The sequence below is a fragment of the Macrotis lagotis genome, chromosome 5 (assembly GCF_037893015.1).
Source record: "Macrotis lagotis isolate mMagLag1 chromosome 5, bilby.v1.9.chrom.fasta, whole genome shotgun sequence".
In the NCBI taxonomy this organism is placed as follows: Eukaryota; Metazoa; Chordata; class Mammalia; order Peramelemorphia; family Peramelidae; genus Macrotis; species Macrotis lagotis.
The window spans coordinates 257,802,561-257,821,465 of record NC_133662.1 but is presented as its reverse complement, the minus strand read 5'-3'; the positions used below and the strand labels follow the sequence as shown (position 1 = coordinate 257,821,465).

The 18,905-nt window shown below is 42.9% G+C and overlaps 1 protein-coding gene across 4 annotated transcripts in view; it reads left to right on the top strand.

Moving 5' to 3' along the window:
• The window catches only part of YEATS2 (YEATS domain containing 2), a 100,872-nt gene that overhangs the window by 56,252 nt on the left and 25,715 nt on the right, over positions 1-18,905 (top strand). For all 4 annotated transcript variants that reach the window (XM_074189494.1, XM_074189492.1, XM_074189493.1 and 1 more), the window contains exons 14-19: positions 422-589; positions 2,311-2,569; positions 5,499-5,660; positions 9,776-9,909; positions 12,573-12,731; positions 14,772-14,948. In XM_074189494.1, coding sequence (XP_074045595.1) covers positions 422-589; positions 2,311-2,569; positions 5,499-5,660; positions 9,776-9,909; positions 12,573-12,731; positions 14,772-14,948 — 1,059 coding nt within the window. The remainder of the gene's footprint in view (positions 1-421; positions 590-2,310; positions 2,570-5,498; positions 5,661-9,775; positions 9,910-12,572; positions 12,732-14,771; positions 14,949-18,905) is intronic.

Sequence of the window (18,905 nt, the reverse complement as noted above, 5' to 3'; positions counted from 1 at the left end):
GGGGGCACTCCGGTGCTGATCCCTTTCTGCCTGAACAAGGAGGCCCGGCTATAATGTACCCACTGTTGGGTGAAAAGAAACCCACTTGGGGACGGCTTTAGTGCCCTGGTCTTCCAGCAGACTTGTGGACATCACAGTTTCCCATCCTGGGCATCCTCCTGGCCTTGCTCTACTTGACAGCATCCTTAGGTGATCCTTAGAATGTCTAATCCCTCTCAGACATGAAGAATAGATGAAGGGATTTTGTTGGCACAGTCACAGAGTCAGTGCTTTTTTCCTATACCCTTTTGTCCAACATGAACTTTATCCAGATGACTTGTTGCCTGTTCTTGCAGACCACATTTCACTAATTTGTTGATCCGAGCAGACAGAACGTCTCTAGATGGGGCACTTTATTTAGTGTCATTGTTTCTATTACAAGGTGATCATCAAGCAGGAGCCTGGAGAAGCCCCCCACATGCCCACCTCAGGAGCTACCACCCAGCCGCCTCTTCCCCAGTATGTGACTGTGAAAGGGGGTCACATGATAGCGGTATCCCCCCAGAAACAAGTCATGGCTGCAGGAGATGGGACTGCTCAGTCACCAAAGGTATAAGTCCTCCAGAATTTGTTAAAAGAAGAGCTTGGACAGACGTTGCATTGAATGAACTAACAGGAAGCCCCCTGGACTGGACATTGCCAAGCCTGACTGCCACAGTGTGACTTGGGACAAGTCAGTGAGTCTCCCTGAGCCCACATGGCACATTTGTATGGCCCAAAGACAGGGCTTCCACTGCCTCCCTGGGACCAGTCAGCACTGTATCTATCAGACCCTATGTTTGTTAGCAGCTGACAACTGATAGGAAGATTGAGGTCACTCAAGACAGTCAGGAGAACCTTGAGCCAGAGTCCTGACCATCAAATACTTGTTCAGTCTGAGGTCAGGCTCAAAAGTCGTCTCTCCTGGGGGCCCTGAAGGCAGAAGGAAAAAATGTCACTTCCTTGGTCACCAAACCAAGGGTCTTCCCTGAGCCTGGACTTTGCTATTCAGATGAAGATGGGGACTCACCAGGCTCCTTTTTCATTTAAACCTCTTCTGGTATTTGAGAACTCACAGTTATTTTGGTGATTTGCTCCCTGTGTAGATTTTAGGAGCAATGTATGTATAGCTTTAAAAAAAAAAAGAGGAGGAGAAGGAGGAAATAACAACTCAAACACATGAGAAATCCATCTTATCCTTCCTCCTTTAAAGGAAATTAAGTTCCTTAAAGCTTATCGTTCTTCATTCCCACTCCAAGTGCTTCCTTGAGAGCATCTAAGCTTAGATTGTTCCAGTTACTTGCCAGCTGTTCCAGTGTAGGCACTATATGTGCTTTAGAGAATTATTTGAAAATACATCTTTTTAACAACATTATTTTTTAATTTGAGGGATCCGATTCAGGGACTAATAGAAATGAAGGAGGGGATGAAACCTTTTAATATATGACTGGGGCAGGAAGAAAACATAGGTCCAGACAAAAATTATGTTTTCTTTGATGAGAAGCCAAATGATGCAAGAGTGAGTATGCTGCCATTCAGAAATGGATTTGGGTCTTTTTCCTTAATATCCATTCATATTTCATATGCTAGGCGAGGGAAGAAATAAAAGCTCACTATAAAACAGAGGTAAAAATATGGCAAGATTTCACTTTTTCTCTGACCTGTCCCATAGACATTTATCTGAATTAATATGTTCATTTTGTTGTCTTTGACATTTTTTAGTGAATCCTAATTTTACATGAATGTTGATTAAAGTTACAAATATTATCCCTGTCGAGCTAATAATGTTTCAAATGTGGGAAATCTCTCCTCTGCTAGTCACCAAGCAGCGAGGTGGCTGTCATATGTGCAGGCCTGTGCACAGTCCTGGGGATGCCTACAAGAAATGAAACAGGCTGAAAGTTGAACCCGTTCTCCCTGAAAGCAGTCTGCAAAGCTGGTCACACCTGGCTAGCTTCGTGGACGGGAAGACAGTCCCATGTGGTCTGTGTGGCTTACATCCTCTTAACTTTTTCTGGGATGAGATTGTGTTGTTGCTCTCCAGAACTTGGGACCAGCCAAGAGCAGTTTTATGGTGAAGCCCACTGGTTGACATGTCACCTACCTCCTATCCTGAAACCCCAAGCCAAGACTGTGGGTCACCAGTCGTCACCCACCCCAGAGCAACTGTCTGGCTGCCTCAGATCCCTGTGTCCTGTGGCAGGGCCCTGGGCTTATGATTTTTCTGTGGGAGCAGACCTTCGGAGAGGACCAGGAGAGGGAGACACATAACGTCTGCTTTGTTTTGCGCAGGTGGTTGGTGTGCCAGTCGGGTCTGCTTTGCAGTCCACAGTGAAGCAGGCCATGGCCATAAGTGGAGGCCAGATCCTGGTGGCTAAGGCCAGCTCTGCCGTGGCCAAGGCTGTCGGTCCAAAGCAAGTTGTCACCCAAGGAGTGGCCAAAGCGATTGTGAGCGGAGGTGGAGGAACCATTGTTGCTCAGCCTGTGCAGACCTTAACCAAGGCCCAGGTCACTTCCACTGGGGCCCCAAAAAGTGGATCCCAGGGCTCAGGTAATGATGTCATTGTGGGGAAGGTCAGCCATGTCCTGGCTTCTAATCAGCTTGTAAAATTCAGCATACCATCTAGTGCAGTCATCAGGGCTATGAGATCCTGACACTCTGACAGTGTTGAAGGCCTGTTAAAAGGCATTCAGTTTATCTGGTCCAGTAAGGATTTTTGGAGTATCCTACAAAAAGAGTCAAGGTTTACTTCAGGTTTTTAAAAAATGACATCTTGCAGGACTACTCAAAATAATACTTAACAATCTGAAGCATAATTATCAGTGGTTCTAACACCTCTCTCAAGTGTCATTCCAAACTCAGGTTCCTCTTAGATCAAAGAAGGGGGACTGCCCCGATGCTTTGTCATGCTCAGCCAGGGCAGGGGGCTCAGGACCAGCTCCACTCAGGGACCCCTTTGAAGGCTGCCAGACCACATCTTCCAGCTCCTCTTTGCAGTGGCAGCAGGTGCCTTGTTTTCCATCACTCTTCAGAAGGACTCCCTCGGATACAGCCCCTGCCAAGGGCCTCCCCTACTGAACAGGGGTCTCCTGACATGGTTACCTCCAAGCCCCAGCAGCTGCCACCCTTTGTAGAAGCGCCACCTCCTCTGCTGCCCTGGAGCCAGCCCCATCATGGTCTTCAGCCAAACAGGGGACATGCTGATGTCAGGGGGAGATGGAACTGTCCCTGCTGCCCCTGCTCCCACACCCTTGGCCAGAGAAAGCTGGAGAGGCGGCAACAGCCTGGGGCCCTGATCTGCCTCCCAGATGCCTTCTCTGAACCTTGTAGCTCATAGAAACCTGTCCTTCTGAAGGTGGCCCCAGGTCCTGCCCAGAGGATTTCCTCTTTGATCCTGGAGGCAGCAGGGAGCCAATGGAGTTGTTTGAATACAAAGATGGCATGGTTAAATTTGTACTTGGGAAAATCGGTGTAACACTGTGTGGAGGATGGACTAGAATGGGGAGAGTCTTGAGGCAGGGGTGAATGGCTCATTGTGGAGTCTGGCCAAAACCCTCTTGTCATCTGGCTTTCACTGCTCAACTCCTCTTCATCCTTCCTGGGCCTTCCATCCCCTCCCTGTACTTACTTTGCCAGCCCGTTCAGGCGTCCCTTGGCTCCCTACAGAATCTCAGGTCTTTATTTATCCAGTTCAGTGTTACAGCTCTTCCATGACCAACCCCTCACCCTGAATTACTCCCATTCCTCATCCCATGGAACGCCTCCAGAGGAAAGAAGTCGCCTGGCCCCAAGTCTGGGTCTGCTGCCAACCAAGGGGATGCCATCCCAGATGGGCTTTGATGTTGGGCAGAGGTCCTTTCACCCTTCCCTCTTCAGTGTTCTTCCCCAGCCATGTTCACCACCCCCCTCCCATTCCCTAAAGGACTTTTCATTAGAAGCCTTGGTGTCATCCACCCCCCCTCCTTTTCTCCAGCACTGGTCCCTTGTTTTCAGTCTTTCTTTGCTGCCTGCAGACACCCAGATTTCCCACATCCTGGCCCTGCTGAGTCCCTCATCCGATACCCTGCACCTCCTTCAACCAGTCGCCTCCCCTTGTTTGTCTTCCACTCATTCTGAAGCCTCAGCAGTCTGGCTTCTGCCCCCACTTGATGGAAGCTGTTCTTTCCAAGGTCACCAGCGATTTATTGTTAGATCTAGGGGATTGCTCTCAGTTTTCAAGTGTTTGACCCTGTCACCCACTGCTCCTTCCTTCCAGATTCTTTCTCTCTCTCTCTCTCTCTCTCTCTCTCTCTCTCTCTCTCTCTCTCTCTCTCTCTCTCTCCCTCTCCCTCTCCCTCTCCCTCTCCCTCCCTCCCTCCCTCCCTTGTTTTTTTTTTTTTTTGTGGAGCGGGGGTAGCACTGCTCTCTTATAGTCCTTTCTACTCATATCAAGACTTCTTTCTCCATCTTTTTTCCTCCCTTTCCTGACCCTTAGGGGTGCACCTCAAGGTTGTATTTGGCCCTTTCCTACCTTCAGCTCCCATGTATTCAATTATCATTCCAGATGTACAAGTCAGCCCCCATTTCCCTCCCAAGCTACAGTCTTATACCTCAGACCGTCCTCTCAGTGGCTCACGTCCATTAGAGTTCATTGCTTTTCTCCCTAAAACCACCCTCCTTTACCTATTTCTGTCAGGGATTTTTCTAGTCCCCCAGGTTTATAAACTTGGGGTCATCTTCCCTAATCCAGTGAGCTCAGCATCCCTCTCCTTTCTTTCTCGCGTCTCCTGCCCTTCCCCCATCTCACCTGAACTATTGAAACCACCTCCTAGTTGGTTCCCTTGCACCTGAACCTCTGATCTAGGATTTCTTTGCCCTTTATATGTCTGCCCCCCTCCCAGCAACCTAATAAAATCTCAGTTACATTTTTAAATCCATAAGATAAAATACCTGGGATTATAAAGGAAACTGAAACATGAAAATGAAGGTGTAATTTTTTTTTCCTTCCAGGTTCAAAGACCACATGAAATTCATTCAGGGTCCCAAGTTAAGAACTTCTCCCTGAATCTACCCTTTGATTAGCCTAAGGCACAAATCTGAGTTTGATATTCTTCCTCAGAAAGCTCCAGGAGCTCCTCTCTTGGGAAGGAAGACCCTTCAATAAATTACTCCCCAACCCTCTCTGTGTTTCAGCTCATTGGGCCCTTGGGGATCTGGGCCCTTGACCATCACTCCCCCCTTTAATATTCAGCTGACTCCTGGGCCTAGAAGACTTTACCTCAGCTCTGCCTCTTGGCTCTCTGGCTCCCTCCCTATCTTCACAGTCTTTCTTGGACAGTTGCATGTGGCCTCCCCTCCCAAGCCCTGTGCATTTATTTTGGATACAGCCTGGATTTGTGTGATTGAATGCTTTGATACCTCTGGTAGAATGTCGTTTTGTTTTACTGAGGTTTCTGTTTTCAAATGTTTCATCACCACTTGCCTTTCTCTCTCATTCTAGTAATGGCCACATTGCAGCTGCCTGCCACCAATTTGGCCAACTTGGCAAATTTGCCTCCTGGCACCAAACTGTACCTTACCACAAACAGCAAGAACCCTTCTGGAAAAGGCAAACTTTTGCTGATCCCTCAAGGAGCCATCCTGCGAGCCACAAACAATGCCAGTGAGTCTGTTTTTGAATCATTTTATTGTTGGGGGTCCTGGACATCTGGGATCTGTAGAGTGAATGGGGCAGACTAAAGGGCAGGTAGGTAGCAGTTATTAGCTGCTGTTGGGGACTTCTTCATACTGGAGGGGTGGCAGCCTCATTTTACGTTGGGTAAGAAACAATCTGCATCCAGTAGAAAATCCATTTCCATGGAAGTAGCTTGGGAGAAGCATGGGGGGAACCTCCTTGGACATCCTTTCAGCAGGTCTCACCTTGACTGCTTTTTTCTTTCCAATTTTTGTCTTCTGGTACCAGAAAAATGTAACCATTTTAAATAATATTTTTATGTCACTAAGAACAAAGGGATAAATTCAGATACTTTGGGTGTATTCCAATGGCAGGGATTGGGGCCTGAGAGGAATCATTAATTTCAGGTGACTCTGGGAAGGAAAGGATAATTCCCTCTCTCTCCCTCCTTAGAATTATGTTCCCTCTTTCTCTCCTTAGAATCATGTTCATCAGGAGTCAGTCCCTCTTGCCATAATGGTATAATCCTGGCATCTAAGATAAGCCTTAGAGTTGTCCATGTACCATGACTCCCATTATCCCCAATCCTGTACCCTCTGTCACTTTTTCAGCCTCTTTGCTCATTCCAATCCTGTTCTTAAATTAATTGCATAATGACAAAAAAAGAACATTTCCATGTACTCAGAACAACATAAAAAATGAATTCAACATAAAAGCGTGAGCTTCCATTTCATATTGTTTATTTTTTCTCATGTATATGTATAAGTAAAAACCATACTTTGATATTTCTCTTTATCAGTTCTTTCTCTGGAGGTAGATAGGTCCTTCATAGGTTCTTTGTTTTTATAATTTATGAGTTTTTATACTACTCAGAATGACTTAGTCATTCAGAATTGTTCTTAGATATTAACGTTGCTATTATTGTGCAGATCATGCTCTTGACTCTGCTCATTTCACTCTTCATTATTTCACCCTGATCATCATTTCTTATTGCAGAGTGGTATTCCATCACAATCACATACCACAACTTGTTTAGCCATTCCCCAGTGTGATGGGCATCCTCTCAATTTCCAGTTTTTTTGCTACCACAAAGATAACTGCCATAAGCATTTTAGAACATATAAGTTCTTTTCTTTTTTCTCTCATCACCTTGAGAAAGAGACCTCATGATGGTATTGCGAGTCCAAAGTGTATTCAATTTAATGCGTCTTTGGGAATGCTTCCAGATTGCTCTCCAAAATGGTTGGATCAGTTCACAGTTCCACCAACAATTAATAAATTTCCCAAATTGTTCACATCCCCTTCAACATTTTCGCTTTTCCCTTCTATTGTTTTAGCCAATCTGATAGCTGTAGGATGCTGTCTCAAAGTTGTATTGCTTTCCGTCTCTCTAATCAGTAATAATCTAGAGCATTTTTTCACATGCCTATATTAGTTTTGATTTTTTCATCAAAACACTGCCTGTTCATATCCTTCAACAATATTTTAGTTGAGGATGATTCATTTTTCTTACAAATTTGACAGTTCTTTATATAGTTGTGTATTGTATTCCACTGATATACCTTTTTATTCTTAACCCAATAACGGATAGCTCTGATAATTACTGTCTTATAATACAATTTTAAGATCTAGGACCACCAGTCCTCCTTTATAGTTTTTTCATTGGTTCCTAAATATGCTTGGCTTTTATTTCTTCCAAATGAACTTTTGTTATTATTTTTCCTAGTTCTTCCTGTCTTACTTAAGTCAGCCCCAAGTCTTCTATGTATGCTCATTTTTTAGGTTTTTACAAGACAATGAGGTTAAGTGGCTTGCCCAAGGCCACACAGCTAGGTCATTGTTAGGAGTTGAACTCAGGTTCTCCTGATTCCAGGGCTGGTGCTCTTTCAAACTGCTCAAGTAACAATGGCATTCTAAAGAGGACTAATAACATTTTCCCATAGAAGAAGTAAACAGTTTGACTTTTATTTAGTCCCTTATCATTGCTCTTTAGTGTTTATCTTCTATTTCTCCTAGATCTTATATATATAACCACTGAGTTCTGGTCATTTTGTTACAAATACCTGAAAGTCTTTCAGTTTATTAAATGTCCTTTTTATTTATTTATTTTGATTCAGTATTATCCTCATGGTTTGCTGGGTAAGTTATTCTTGATTGCAAACCCATTTCTTAAAATAAAAATAAATTTTAAAACCTTCAAAAAAAAAGCCCTTTGATGTAAAAGCTGCTAGATTTTGTGTCATTTGGACTATAGCTCCGCAATATTTAAATTGTGTTTTTCTTGATTGTACTATTTTTCTCCTTGACCTGGGAACTTTGAAACTTTTGAGTTTTCATCTTGGGTTCTTTTTCAGATGGTAATTGATAGATTTTTTTAGGTTTTTGCAAGGCAAACAGGGTTAAGTGGCTTGCCCAAGGCCACACAGCTAGGTAATTATTTAAGTATCTGAAACCAGATTTGAACTCAGGTACTCCTGACTTCAGGGCCCGTGTTCTATCCGCTACGCCACCTAGCTGCCCCCACTTGTTTTTCTAATGAGCTGTTTCACATCTTCTTTAATTTTTTTTTCATCCTTTTGATTTTGTTTTATTATTTCTTGGCATTTTATAACATCATTAGATTCCTTTTGTCCATTTTGCCCAAGGAGTTATTTTCTTCCTTAAGCTTTTATATTTCTTTTTCCATTGGGTTAACTTTTTTCCATAGTTTTCTTGATATTTTTGTTTTTAATTTTTCTAGTCTTTTTTATTGATATTTTTCCAATTATATGTTATGGAAGTTTTTCAGTATTCATCCACTTGAATGTTTATAAATTACACATTTTTCTGCCACAATGCTCTTCCCACCCTGCCTCCTTTCAGCAGTGAACAGTCTGGTAAAAGTTGAAGTAGAGGTAGCTTTTTAAATTTTACTGTTGTCTTCTGAGTATTTTCCAGATCTCTAGCACCATAATAACCATCCATGGTCAAGTTCTTTCTCCTTTGCTTACTCAGTTTTTTTCTAAGTGGCTTAGTATTCGAGTCAGGTTCTAGTCCCCTGGGGAGGGAGCAAGCCTCGGGCTTCAGGTTTTTCTTGTTTTCTATGCTTTGTGTGGGACCTGACTTTGGGTACCCCTGTGCCCCTGCCAGGACCCCCTCCACACTGCCACTGCAAATGCAGTTGCCTCTGATCCCTTGTGGTTACAACCGTGGTCTACTCCTCTCCACTGAAATTGAAACACTGGAGGACTCTGTCACAGTTTGTTGATTCCTCGGAGTCTGCCTAGAGGGGTTTGCACTTCCCCAAGGCCAAATCTTTCTGAGGTTTTCTCAAGTTAGGAGAACCTTTGCCTTACCCAGTCTTTAATTATTTTTGCCACTCTAAGTTCACTTTGAGGTGTTTTCTCTTGTTTGTTGGAGAAGTTTGGAGAACCCAGTGTTTCATGTCTTAAACTCCACCATCTTCCCAGAATCCTCTCCTAAATCTCTAAAGAAAAGGAATCCTCCTTTTTCCTAAGCTGTTCTTGAGAAATTGCCAGGGTCCTTGGGCAGTCTGAGAAACTTCTGTTATTGGGAGTAGAGAGAGAATGGGATACGGGTCAGAAAGTCTGTTACTGGGGGAAGAAACGGAGGCCAAAATTTGAGGGGTGCTGTTGGGAAGAGAGGCTGAAATTACTGTGAATACCTAAAAATTCTGAATTTAGAGGGAGGGAAAAATCAAAACAGGAAGGTCACATTCTCTGAATTTCATTAAAATCCAAGAGGGGTCTTTATGAATGACAGATGCCCCAGAATTTGGTGACCATTTATTTCTCTGAACAGTGAGAGGAAGGAGATCAGTCATATATCTTTATCTTTTTGGCTGGAAAATGCCAGTATCTAGTTTTCCCTCTCTGTTTCCCTCTCTGTCTGTGTCAAGGAACAAAGAACATTTCAGACCTATCTCCATTTTATTTCTATTCACTTCCTGATAGGTAGATAATGAAGAGATACTATCGCGAGAGCCACTCCTGGCTCTAGAAAGAGGTCATCAGTTGGAAAAAATCAAGTATACTTCAGAGGGAGAGGGAGAATCCAAGGGCTCGGAGGGACATTTGGTATGATGGCGCCTCTTTGTGTTCCAGACCTCCAGGGAGGAGCTTCTGCAGCTAGCAGCAGCGGTGGTGGTGGCAGCGGCACAGGAGCACAGGGTGCGACCCCCGGAGGAGTATCCCCACATTTGACCTACACATCCTACATCCTCAAGCAAACTCCACAGGTTTGGGTCCTTGCTCTTTGAAATTTCTTGGAAACTAAAAAAAAAATGGAAGGTTATTTAGGACCTGCCTTTGAGAATAGTTGACCTGCTCTAGAATGCTAACATCGGGAGCCAGGATTAACATCTCTGGATCAGTGGGACAACTGTCATTTGACCCATTAGATAGTCCAATGCCCATAGAAATGAACAGCATTAAAGGTCTGTTTTATGTACCATTGATAGAACTCTTCCCTTCATCACAACACATGGCCATATTCTCGACAGAGCATCCACTCATCTTGTCATTTGCTGTCCTATACATTTTTTAAAAAATCATTATAAACCTGCCATTACAAATCAGCATAAGGTCCTTCCAACTCAAGACCTATGAGACGATGGTACTCTCTGTAAATCGCCATCAAGGGGCAGCTAGGTGGCACAGTGGAAAGAGCACCGGCCCTGGAGTCAGGAGGACCTGAGTTCAAATCCTAACTCAGACACTTAATAATTACCTAGCTGTGTGGGCTTGGGCAAGCCACTTAACCCCCCATTGCCTTGCAAAAAAAAAAAGTTCCAGGTCATTAAAAAATTTATTTGTTTTTATTTTTTTTTTTTTTTTTAGGTTTTTGCAAGCTAGGTAATTATTAAGTGTCTGAAGTCAGATTTGAACTCAGGTACTCCTGACTTCATGGCCGGTGCTCTATCCACTGCACCACCTAGCCACCCCTAGGTCATTAAAAAATTTTTTTAAATTTATCAGATGTTTATTTCCATTCATTTTCTTTTCATTTAAAACTTTTTTGTGTAACAAGTGCTTCTACTTCTGTTTTTTTTTGTCCTTTAAATAATATCATAAAACTCTCCATATTTCTTTATATACTAAATAATTGTTGATCTATAGCATCACTAAGTTGCTATGCCATACTTGGTTTCACCATTTCCCTCTACTGGACAATTTTGATATTTCTAGTTTCTGATAAGATAGGATTATTTCATAATTTATATTGCCTACTGATTGCTAAGTTACTTTCTAAAAAGATCCTCCTAATTTGGACGTACCAGCAACGAACCAGGGATGCCTTGTTTGTCTACCTCTTTCTCTCCCTATCTTTCCATCACTTAGTTTTATTGCTCTTAATTTTTTGTTGCATTTTAATGAGTTGCAAGGTTATGTTTCTAAATTATTTTAATTTTCATATCAATATTATTAGTGAGATCAAATATCTTTTTAACTTATTTTTAAGAATTTGTTTCTTAGTTGAAAATTGCTCCAATTCCTTTGAGAACTGCAAGTTGGCATTGTGTTTTACTGCTGTGTATTTTAATTATCAATTTTTTTTTATCTTTTATAGCTTCCATAAATATTTCCCCAATCTGTTCTATCCTCTCATTTTCTTTGTTATACAGAAATTTTTATTTTAGTGTATTTGAGCACAACTATCTTCTTTAATTATTCAAATTTGTTGAAGAGGGAAAATTAAAAGATACATTTTTTTCTTTTCTTTTAACTTTTTTGAAATATCATTTGACTTTAATTTTTGGAATTAAATATGGGTCTGACTAAAAATAGATTTTTCATGGCACCCAATAGAAGTATTATTAACACTATGTTGGGGGCAGCTAGGTGGCACAGTGGATAGAGCACCGGCCCTGGAGTCAGGAGTATCTGAGTTCAAATCTGGCTTCAGACACAAATCCGGCTTCAGACACTTAATAATTACCTGTGTGGCCTTGGGCAAGCCACTTAACCCCATTGCCTTGCAAAAAAAACAAAAAACCCCCACTATATGGACCAGTCATATCAATTTTCTTGACACATGAATGTTTTAAGTAATTTTCCTAGAACAGTATAAATCCTCCCAAGTGCGGTGATACATTTTAGGTTCTAACAATCATAATTGCAGCTGTTACCGTTCTACTTTGAAGTTTTCATCCTACTATCTTTTTTTCTTTATGCATTTAAAAAATGTATTGTGTTAGTTGTTACAACATTGTATTTCAAGGAGATTGAATCCTATGCCTTCTAAATGGTGGGGAAGCCCTATTGCGTTTGCCAGCTGTGTGATGCCATCTGTGGCAAGGCCTCTGAAGCTGGAGAGACTACGAATAGCACATTGTGTATCTCAGATCAGAAGGTCAACCTTGTTGGTCATCATGAGGTGGCCACTGCATTTTTTTCATCCATAGCTAATTATGAGCCTTTGTGCTGGCTGGGAGCATCCTCCTCCACTGAGGACATCCCTGCATCCCATGAACTGTGGAAGTGGTAGATAGCCCTACACTAAATGCAAATAAGCATTTATATTGTTTCTGAAAGACCCTTAGTACAACATGCTTGTGGCCTTCCCCATAAGTATATAGCAAAATCATTATCGGATGAGTTAGATTGGAGTTCTTTGGGAGAATGTGGTTTGGAAGCGGAAGCGGCAAGCCCCCCCACTCATCCTCCATCCAGTTGTCTCTCTCAGAATCACCTGTGGTAATAATTTAGGTCCTGTTTGGCTAGTTCACTTGATGGATGCTTTCCCAATATTGTGAGTGGTATACTGGACTGGGAAGCTTTACAATTCAGTGCTGATGGCATTTCAAAATCCATAGAAAGCTCCATTTCCTACATTCTTTTTGTGACTTAGGGATGGGTACAAGTGATTCAGACCTTTTTGCTTTTCCTCATTTGTCTTCAGGGCACCTTTTTGGTTGGCCAGCCGTCCCCTCAGAGTTCTGGAAAGCAGCTGGCAACTGGGTCCGTGGTTCAGGGTAATTTGGGAGTCAATGCATCTACCCCACAAGGACAGCAGGCACTAAAAGTCATCTCTGGGCAAAAGACCTCTTTGTTCACCCAGGTAACATTCCTGCCTGCCCTTCCATCCCACCCCACCTCCTCACTTCTCTTCCTCTCTTTTGATTCTTTCCTCCCTCCTTCCGTGTCTCCCTTTCTCCCTTCTTTGTTTCCCAGTTTGACCTGATCCTTCCAAAGAAAAGTCCACCTTTCCTCCCATGAGACTACCATCTCACATGTCCTCTAAGCTCAATTTTATCCAACAGTAAATATTGACAAAGAACTATTTCCTCTTTCCAAGAAAATTCAGAGGGAAAAGAGTGCTTGACTGTGTTGAGGGATTTTTAGGTGTCTCCTGGAAGAACTGAGGCAGTTCCTTCTTCAGGTCAGAGATAGTGAATGCACACCCAGCAGGGGGCCTTTCTTCACACAGTCTCAGTTCGATTCAGCAAACTTGTATGTGGCACCTCCTATACATATTGAACAGAGAAAGACAAAACCAGTCTCCACGTCCCAAGAAGCTGCTTCATTGCAATGGTGGCAAGCCATCCATCAGATGTGTGTGGGAGACAGGAGAGTCCAGAAGGGCTTTGGGCAGGATGGGGCCTCTGAGCTGGGCTAGGAAGATATAGTGTGTCCTCTCCTACCAGTGAGTGGCATTGGCTCTGCCCAGGACTGGATCTCATTCAGCAGTGGTGTTAGGCCAGTTCTTTCGTTATGTCCCTGATTTATAAATAGGGAAATTGAGGTTCAGAGAAATCAGAGATTTGTCCACACTCCCTTGACTAGGAAGGGTCAGATAGGGGATTCAGTTGCTCCCCTCCCAACACCACCCTTGTGTTTGCTCTGCTTCCCTACTCCCCAGTATGATTTGTAGAGATCCTGCAGAGGGTGGGGGGTGCTTTCCAGCTGCTGCACAGGAACAGGGACAGAAGAGGAGCTGGTGTGTCCAGCAGGTCACTTCACCTGGAGTCAGAGGTAGAGGGGAGGGTGCTGTGGAGTGAGCTCGGCAGAGCATGGAGGCTCAGCCAGATTGTGGACCTTTGTCCGGGAGAGTCCCCCAAGAGTCTTCAAGTGCAAGAAATGCATTCTTAACAGTTCATGCTTTCATATGAAGTGATTTAGCAAAGGTTTGCTAAGTCTTCAATATGTCAAGAGGTCCCTGAAGCTATTCCATACCACTCCCCAACCACATAGCACAACATTCAACTGTTCTTTAGTAACAAAATGCTGGAAGCACATTCATGGTATCACTGTCTCATTCAGTTGTATTCGTCTCTGGATATCTTGCATTGAAAACATGTAAAAATAGTAGGAGAGTCAGTTTGGACTAGTGGATAGATGGCCTTTCTTGGAGTCCAGGAGGTCTGGGTTCAAGTCTGCATAGTTGGCTGGCTTTGTGATTGTGGGCAAGCCTTCCAATCAGATGGTTAGAACCCCAACCAGTTTTTTTAAGTCTGTAAGAGATGAATCATTTTGGTCACATCCATTACATAGTGAAAGAATTTTTATATTGGACCAAAAACCACTTTTTTGTTTTTTTGCAAGGTAAATGGGGTTAAGTGTCTTGCCCAAGGCCACACAGCTAGGTAATTATTAAGTGTCTGAGGCCAGATTTGAACCCAGGTACTCCTGACTCCAAGGCCGGTGCTTTATCCACTACGCCACCTAGCCACCCCCTTACGCCACCTAGCTGCCCCCTCAAAAACCACTTTTTAAGACAAATTAGGGGCAGCTACGTGGCACAGTGGATAGAGCACTGGCCCTGGAGTCAGGAGTACCTGAGTTCAAATCCGGCCTCAGACACTTAATAATTACCTAGCTGTGTGGCCTTGGGCAAGCCACTTAACCCCATTTGCCTTGCAAAAAAACCTCTAAAATATAAATAAATAAATAAAAATAAAACTAAGACAAATTAGCCTGGCGTCCTTAAAACCGCAGTTGATTTGTGCTTCCAAATTCCATTATCCAACTGCATTATTAACTGGATTTTGATATTTAACTTTGACTTCGCTGTAGAAGTTCACTAACCACCTAGTATATGTAATTGAGGCACCTGCTCACCATTGCATCATTATTATTTACACATAATTTCTTTTTACAGGCAAACCCTGGTGGGCAGGCATCTCTGATGAAAATGTCTGATGGCTCCTTAAAGTCTGTGCCTGTCACCACCCCACTGTCCAAGCCCGGGACCACTGTTTTGAGGGTTGCAGGAGGTGTGATCACGACTGCTTCCTCCTCAGCTGTCTCTCTCTCTGCCAATGGAGTTGTGCAGCAGGTAAGGAGCTACAAGGTGGTAAGGGAAATGATCATGGGACTTGGAGCGAAATTTTCAGGGGGTGTGACAACCATCCCCTCTACTGCCACAGCATATTCCTAAAGGTGGCCACCCTCCTGGGGTCACAGACCTATCTGACTCTGACTTCTATCATCATTCCTTCTTTGGATCCCTACCCTTACTTTGTTGATCTCTCCTTATTTTCAGTTGTTTGTTTATGTCCTAAGGATTGTAAGAGCAGAGGAGATGACATTATAGGAAGAAAGGCTACCTGTGTCCAGATAGCACATGTAACCACTACTGATTTATACTTGGGAGAATGAGCCCCCAGTTTCCTATCCAAGATAGCCTTTTGGGAAATGGCAGTTCACCTTAGTGCACTGGGGATGATTTTTATTTCTTCTTTGATGGCAAGAGTGAGGGGCCTTGTTCTGAACACGCAGAGAACCCAGAACATCAGACCTTAGAATGGAATTATGTATGCAGCATAGAAAAAAATGGAATTTTGTAGAAAGCAGGAGGGGAAAATAAAGTATACACATCAAAAGGGCAAGATAAGCTGGTCAGAACAGGAGCTGTGGCTTTGTTTTCCTACCTTGGTTTTGTGGTTGGTGTGGCAGGTAATGTCCTCCTCTTAGCATAATGGTGGCAAGAAGTCTAAGCTAGTTTCTTCCCATCACAATGTCAGCTTGAAATCTGAGGCAGAAATTCTCTTGCATATAAGAGGGATGACTTGAGTTTTATTCCTTTTGGGTTAAGTAGTATTTCCTCTTAATTATCCTAAATGTATATTTGTTAAGGAAAAACTCCCTTGTACTAATAGAGTGGGGTTTAGTACATGTTAGTTTGGTTTGTTTTAAGTTTTTCAAGGCAGTGGGGTTGAGTGGCTTGCCCAAGGCCACACAGCTAGGTAATTATTAAGTATCTGAGGCTGGATTTGAACTCAGGTCCTCCTGACTCCAGGACCGGAGCTCTATCCACTGCACCACCTAGCTGCTCCATATGTTTAGTTTGTTTTGAGGTGGAATTTCTTCCAAGGAGAAATTGGACACATTGATAGTAGTATTGGAGCCTTCAACCTATCACTCTTGTAAAAATCTGAGCATACTGTGCCTCAGTTGTCTATATGGTATGCGAGGTGGCCTGTCTCAAACTGTGAAGGAACCAGGAAAATGGTGCCAGACCTTCCAAGTATTCTTGGGCAAATTGACCAGAAAATGACTAAGACAAGAGCAACTAACTGAGCATGGCTTAGACAGAAGTTGTCCTGGAAATTCAATGGAACTGATGTATCTTAATCACAAAACCCTGAAATGTTTAGATCCCTCCTAGAACTTAAGAATCTATTGCTCCTTTGGCTACGAGAGCTTCCAAATACCTTCCTCTTCCTCCCAAATTCCCACAGAGCTGGCTGACTGTTGAGTCAGTGAGACACAGCCCATGAAACTTCTTTGCATTTGCATAGCTCTGAAACCTTTTCAAAGCAAACCATAATCTGTGGGTGATGTTTATTTGGGGGCTTTCTTTTTTCAGATCCAAGTCTGGGCTGTTATTACAAAATAATGCATGCCCCATCATTCAAAGGAAGTTAGCTTTGAGATTGATGACTTTGTTAACATGGCTAAGTCCGGATGTATAGTTCTAATTGTACTGCTTTGAGATTGGTGACTATTAGAAGAAACACCCCCTAACAGTATTTAATAATAAAGTGGTAAAGCAAGAGAGCAGGCAATGGGGCCCATTCCATCCAAGTAAAAATGCAGTATCTGTAGGGAAGGGTGAAAAAAGTTTTTATGGGAGGATGTTTATACGTCTTTCTACATCTGAAAATAACAAAATCCAGTAATGGACTTGAATTAAATTAGTTGAAGTGTGGGCTTAGTTTAAGAAATAGTGTCCATTTTCACACAGAACTCAAGTTTTAATACACATCAGAGAATCAGCACTGGAGAGAGAACTTATGAATGTCATCAATGTGGAGAAAAGTATTGACGGAGAATTCTAGTTTTGTTATGCATTTGAAAAAGTATACTGGATGGAAACCTTATGAATGTAATCAGTATGTGTGATATTTGCAGAGACAGGGTCTCATACTCCATATCAGTGATTCTACATTGTAGAGAAATCTCAGAAAGGTCTTTTAGACACAACTCCAGTCTTCCTCTTCATAAGAGGAACCACATTGGAAAGAAACTATTGAATGTAAGCTGAGTAGCAAAGCCTTTAAATCCTAAGTCCTCCATGATTTCTTACCTGAGAATTCCTTTTAGAAATTTTATCACTATAATAAATGAGGAAAGGCAAAAAAAAAAAAGAAATAATATCCAACCTGTCAAGGTGGTGAGCTCCGAAATTGGCAATCAAGAGCAGTGCTTAGACTTCACTGGGGAAAGTTTTGAAGTTGAGATGACTTTTATGATTTAGAAATTCATCTGTTCCCAGAACCAAGAGAACATTATACACATTAATAGCACTGAGAGATGATCAACCTTGATGGATACAGCTGCTCTCAGAAGTTCAGAGAGCTTGGACAACCCTATCAGACCAGCTATGGAGATGCTATCCCCATCCAGGGGAAGAAAAAAAACAAAAAAACAACACTCAGAAAAAAAAGAAGAAATTCATCTGTTCCCACATGAGAGTCTTAGTCTGGTGGTTTCTCTGCTAGTTATAGATAATGAAGTCTTAGGAAATAGGTTCAGTTGGGCCAAAGATAGTTCTCATTAGCAGAGCCTTGAGCTTCTCTCTTTTCTGTTGAGGACGGACCACAATCCCACTTGTGGATGCTCAGTCTTCTGCCCCTTGCCTCTCCACTATCTTCTATCCCAAGAGGAGTCTGAATGCCTCCCTAGTCGGTTTAATGCAGCTCATTGATACAGAAGTGGTGAGAGGACTAGTAAAATCTGTCTTCTCTGAGTGCTCAAAGTACTTTCCTGCAGAAAGAATGGGATGAGAAGGAGGTTCACAGTGATCAGGTTTACACTGAAAAATGGCATAGATTTAAAAGTGACTTAGATTCCCTTTAATCCCTGGGCTAAGGGACATATGGGATCAGAGATTGGACCTTTGATTTCATTACTGTAGGGAATTCCCAGGTGAATTGTCCTCCAGTAGTGCAAGTCAGGACCTTCCTGAAGTCATAGGTGAACTTAAAAAAATTCATGGACTTTCTCAGACATTATATTGTGAGGAGGGCAGGACCTGAACACAGGTCTTGTTGGTTTTGACTGGTGGTATTTTTCCTTTGGTCTTTTGTTTGTTTGTTTATTTTTTTATTTATTCTTATTTTTGTACAAATGGTGTTTTTTAATACATTACTAAGATATTCTTGTTTAAGAGTAAACATAATGCCCCCTGCCCCCCAAAAAATATAGACCCACATGGGCAATAAAGTAAAGGAAAGAGAAAAAATTAAAATAAAAAAAATAATAATAATAAATAGTAGGGGCAACCAGGTGGCACAGCAGACAGAGCGCTAGCCCTGGAGCCAGGAGTACCTGCGTCCAAATCTGGCCTCACACACCCAACAATCAGCCAGTTGTACGGCCCCAGGCAGGCCACCCAGCCCCATTTGCCCTGCAACCCCCCCCCCAAATAATAATGATAATAATAACAATAATAATAATGCTTCAGTCTGTGTTCCAACACCACCAGCTCTGTCACAGGTGGATCACATTCTTTATGATAAGTCCATCACAAAAGCACTCACACCTGGGGGCTCCTGCTTACCAGCTCCAGTTCCTCAATCTGGGCTGCTATGGCCAAGCTGTTCACTGAAGGCTGGGCTTCACGCACTCTCTCTGGCAGAGGTCCCCGCACTGATCCCCCAAGTTGTGCCCAGTACTCTCTGGGGTGTAGGTCAGGAAACTGTCCCCGCTGCCATGTGCCATGGCTCCCAGCATCCTGGGGCTGCCTCTGGGAGGCTGAAGTTTCTTCACTCTGGCCAGCCACCCCTCT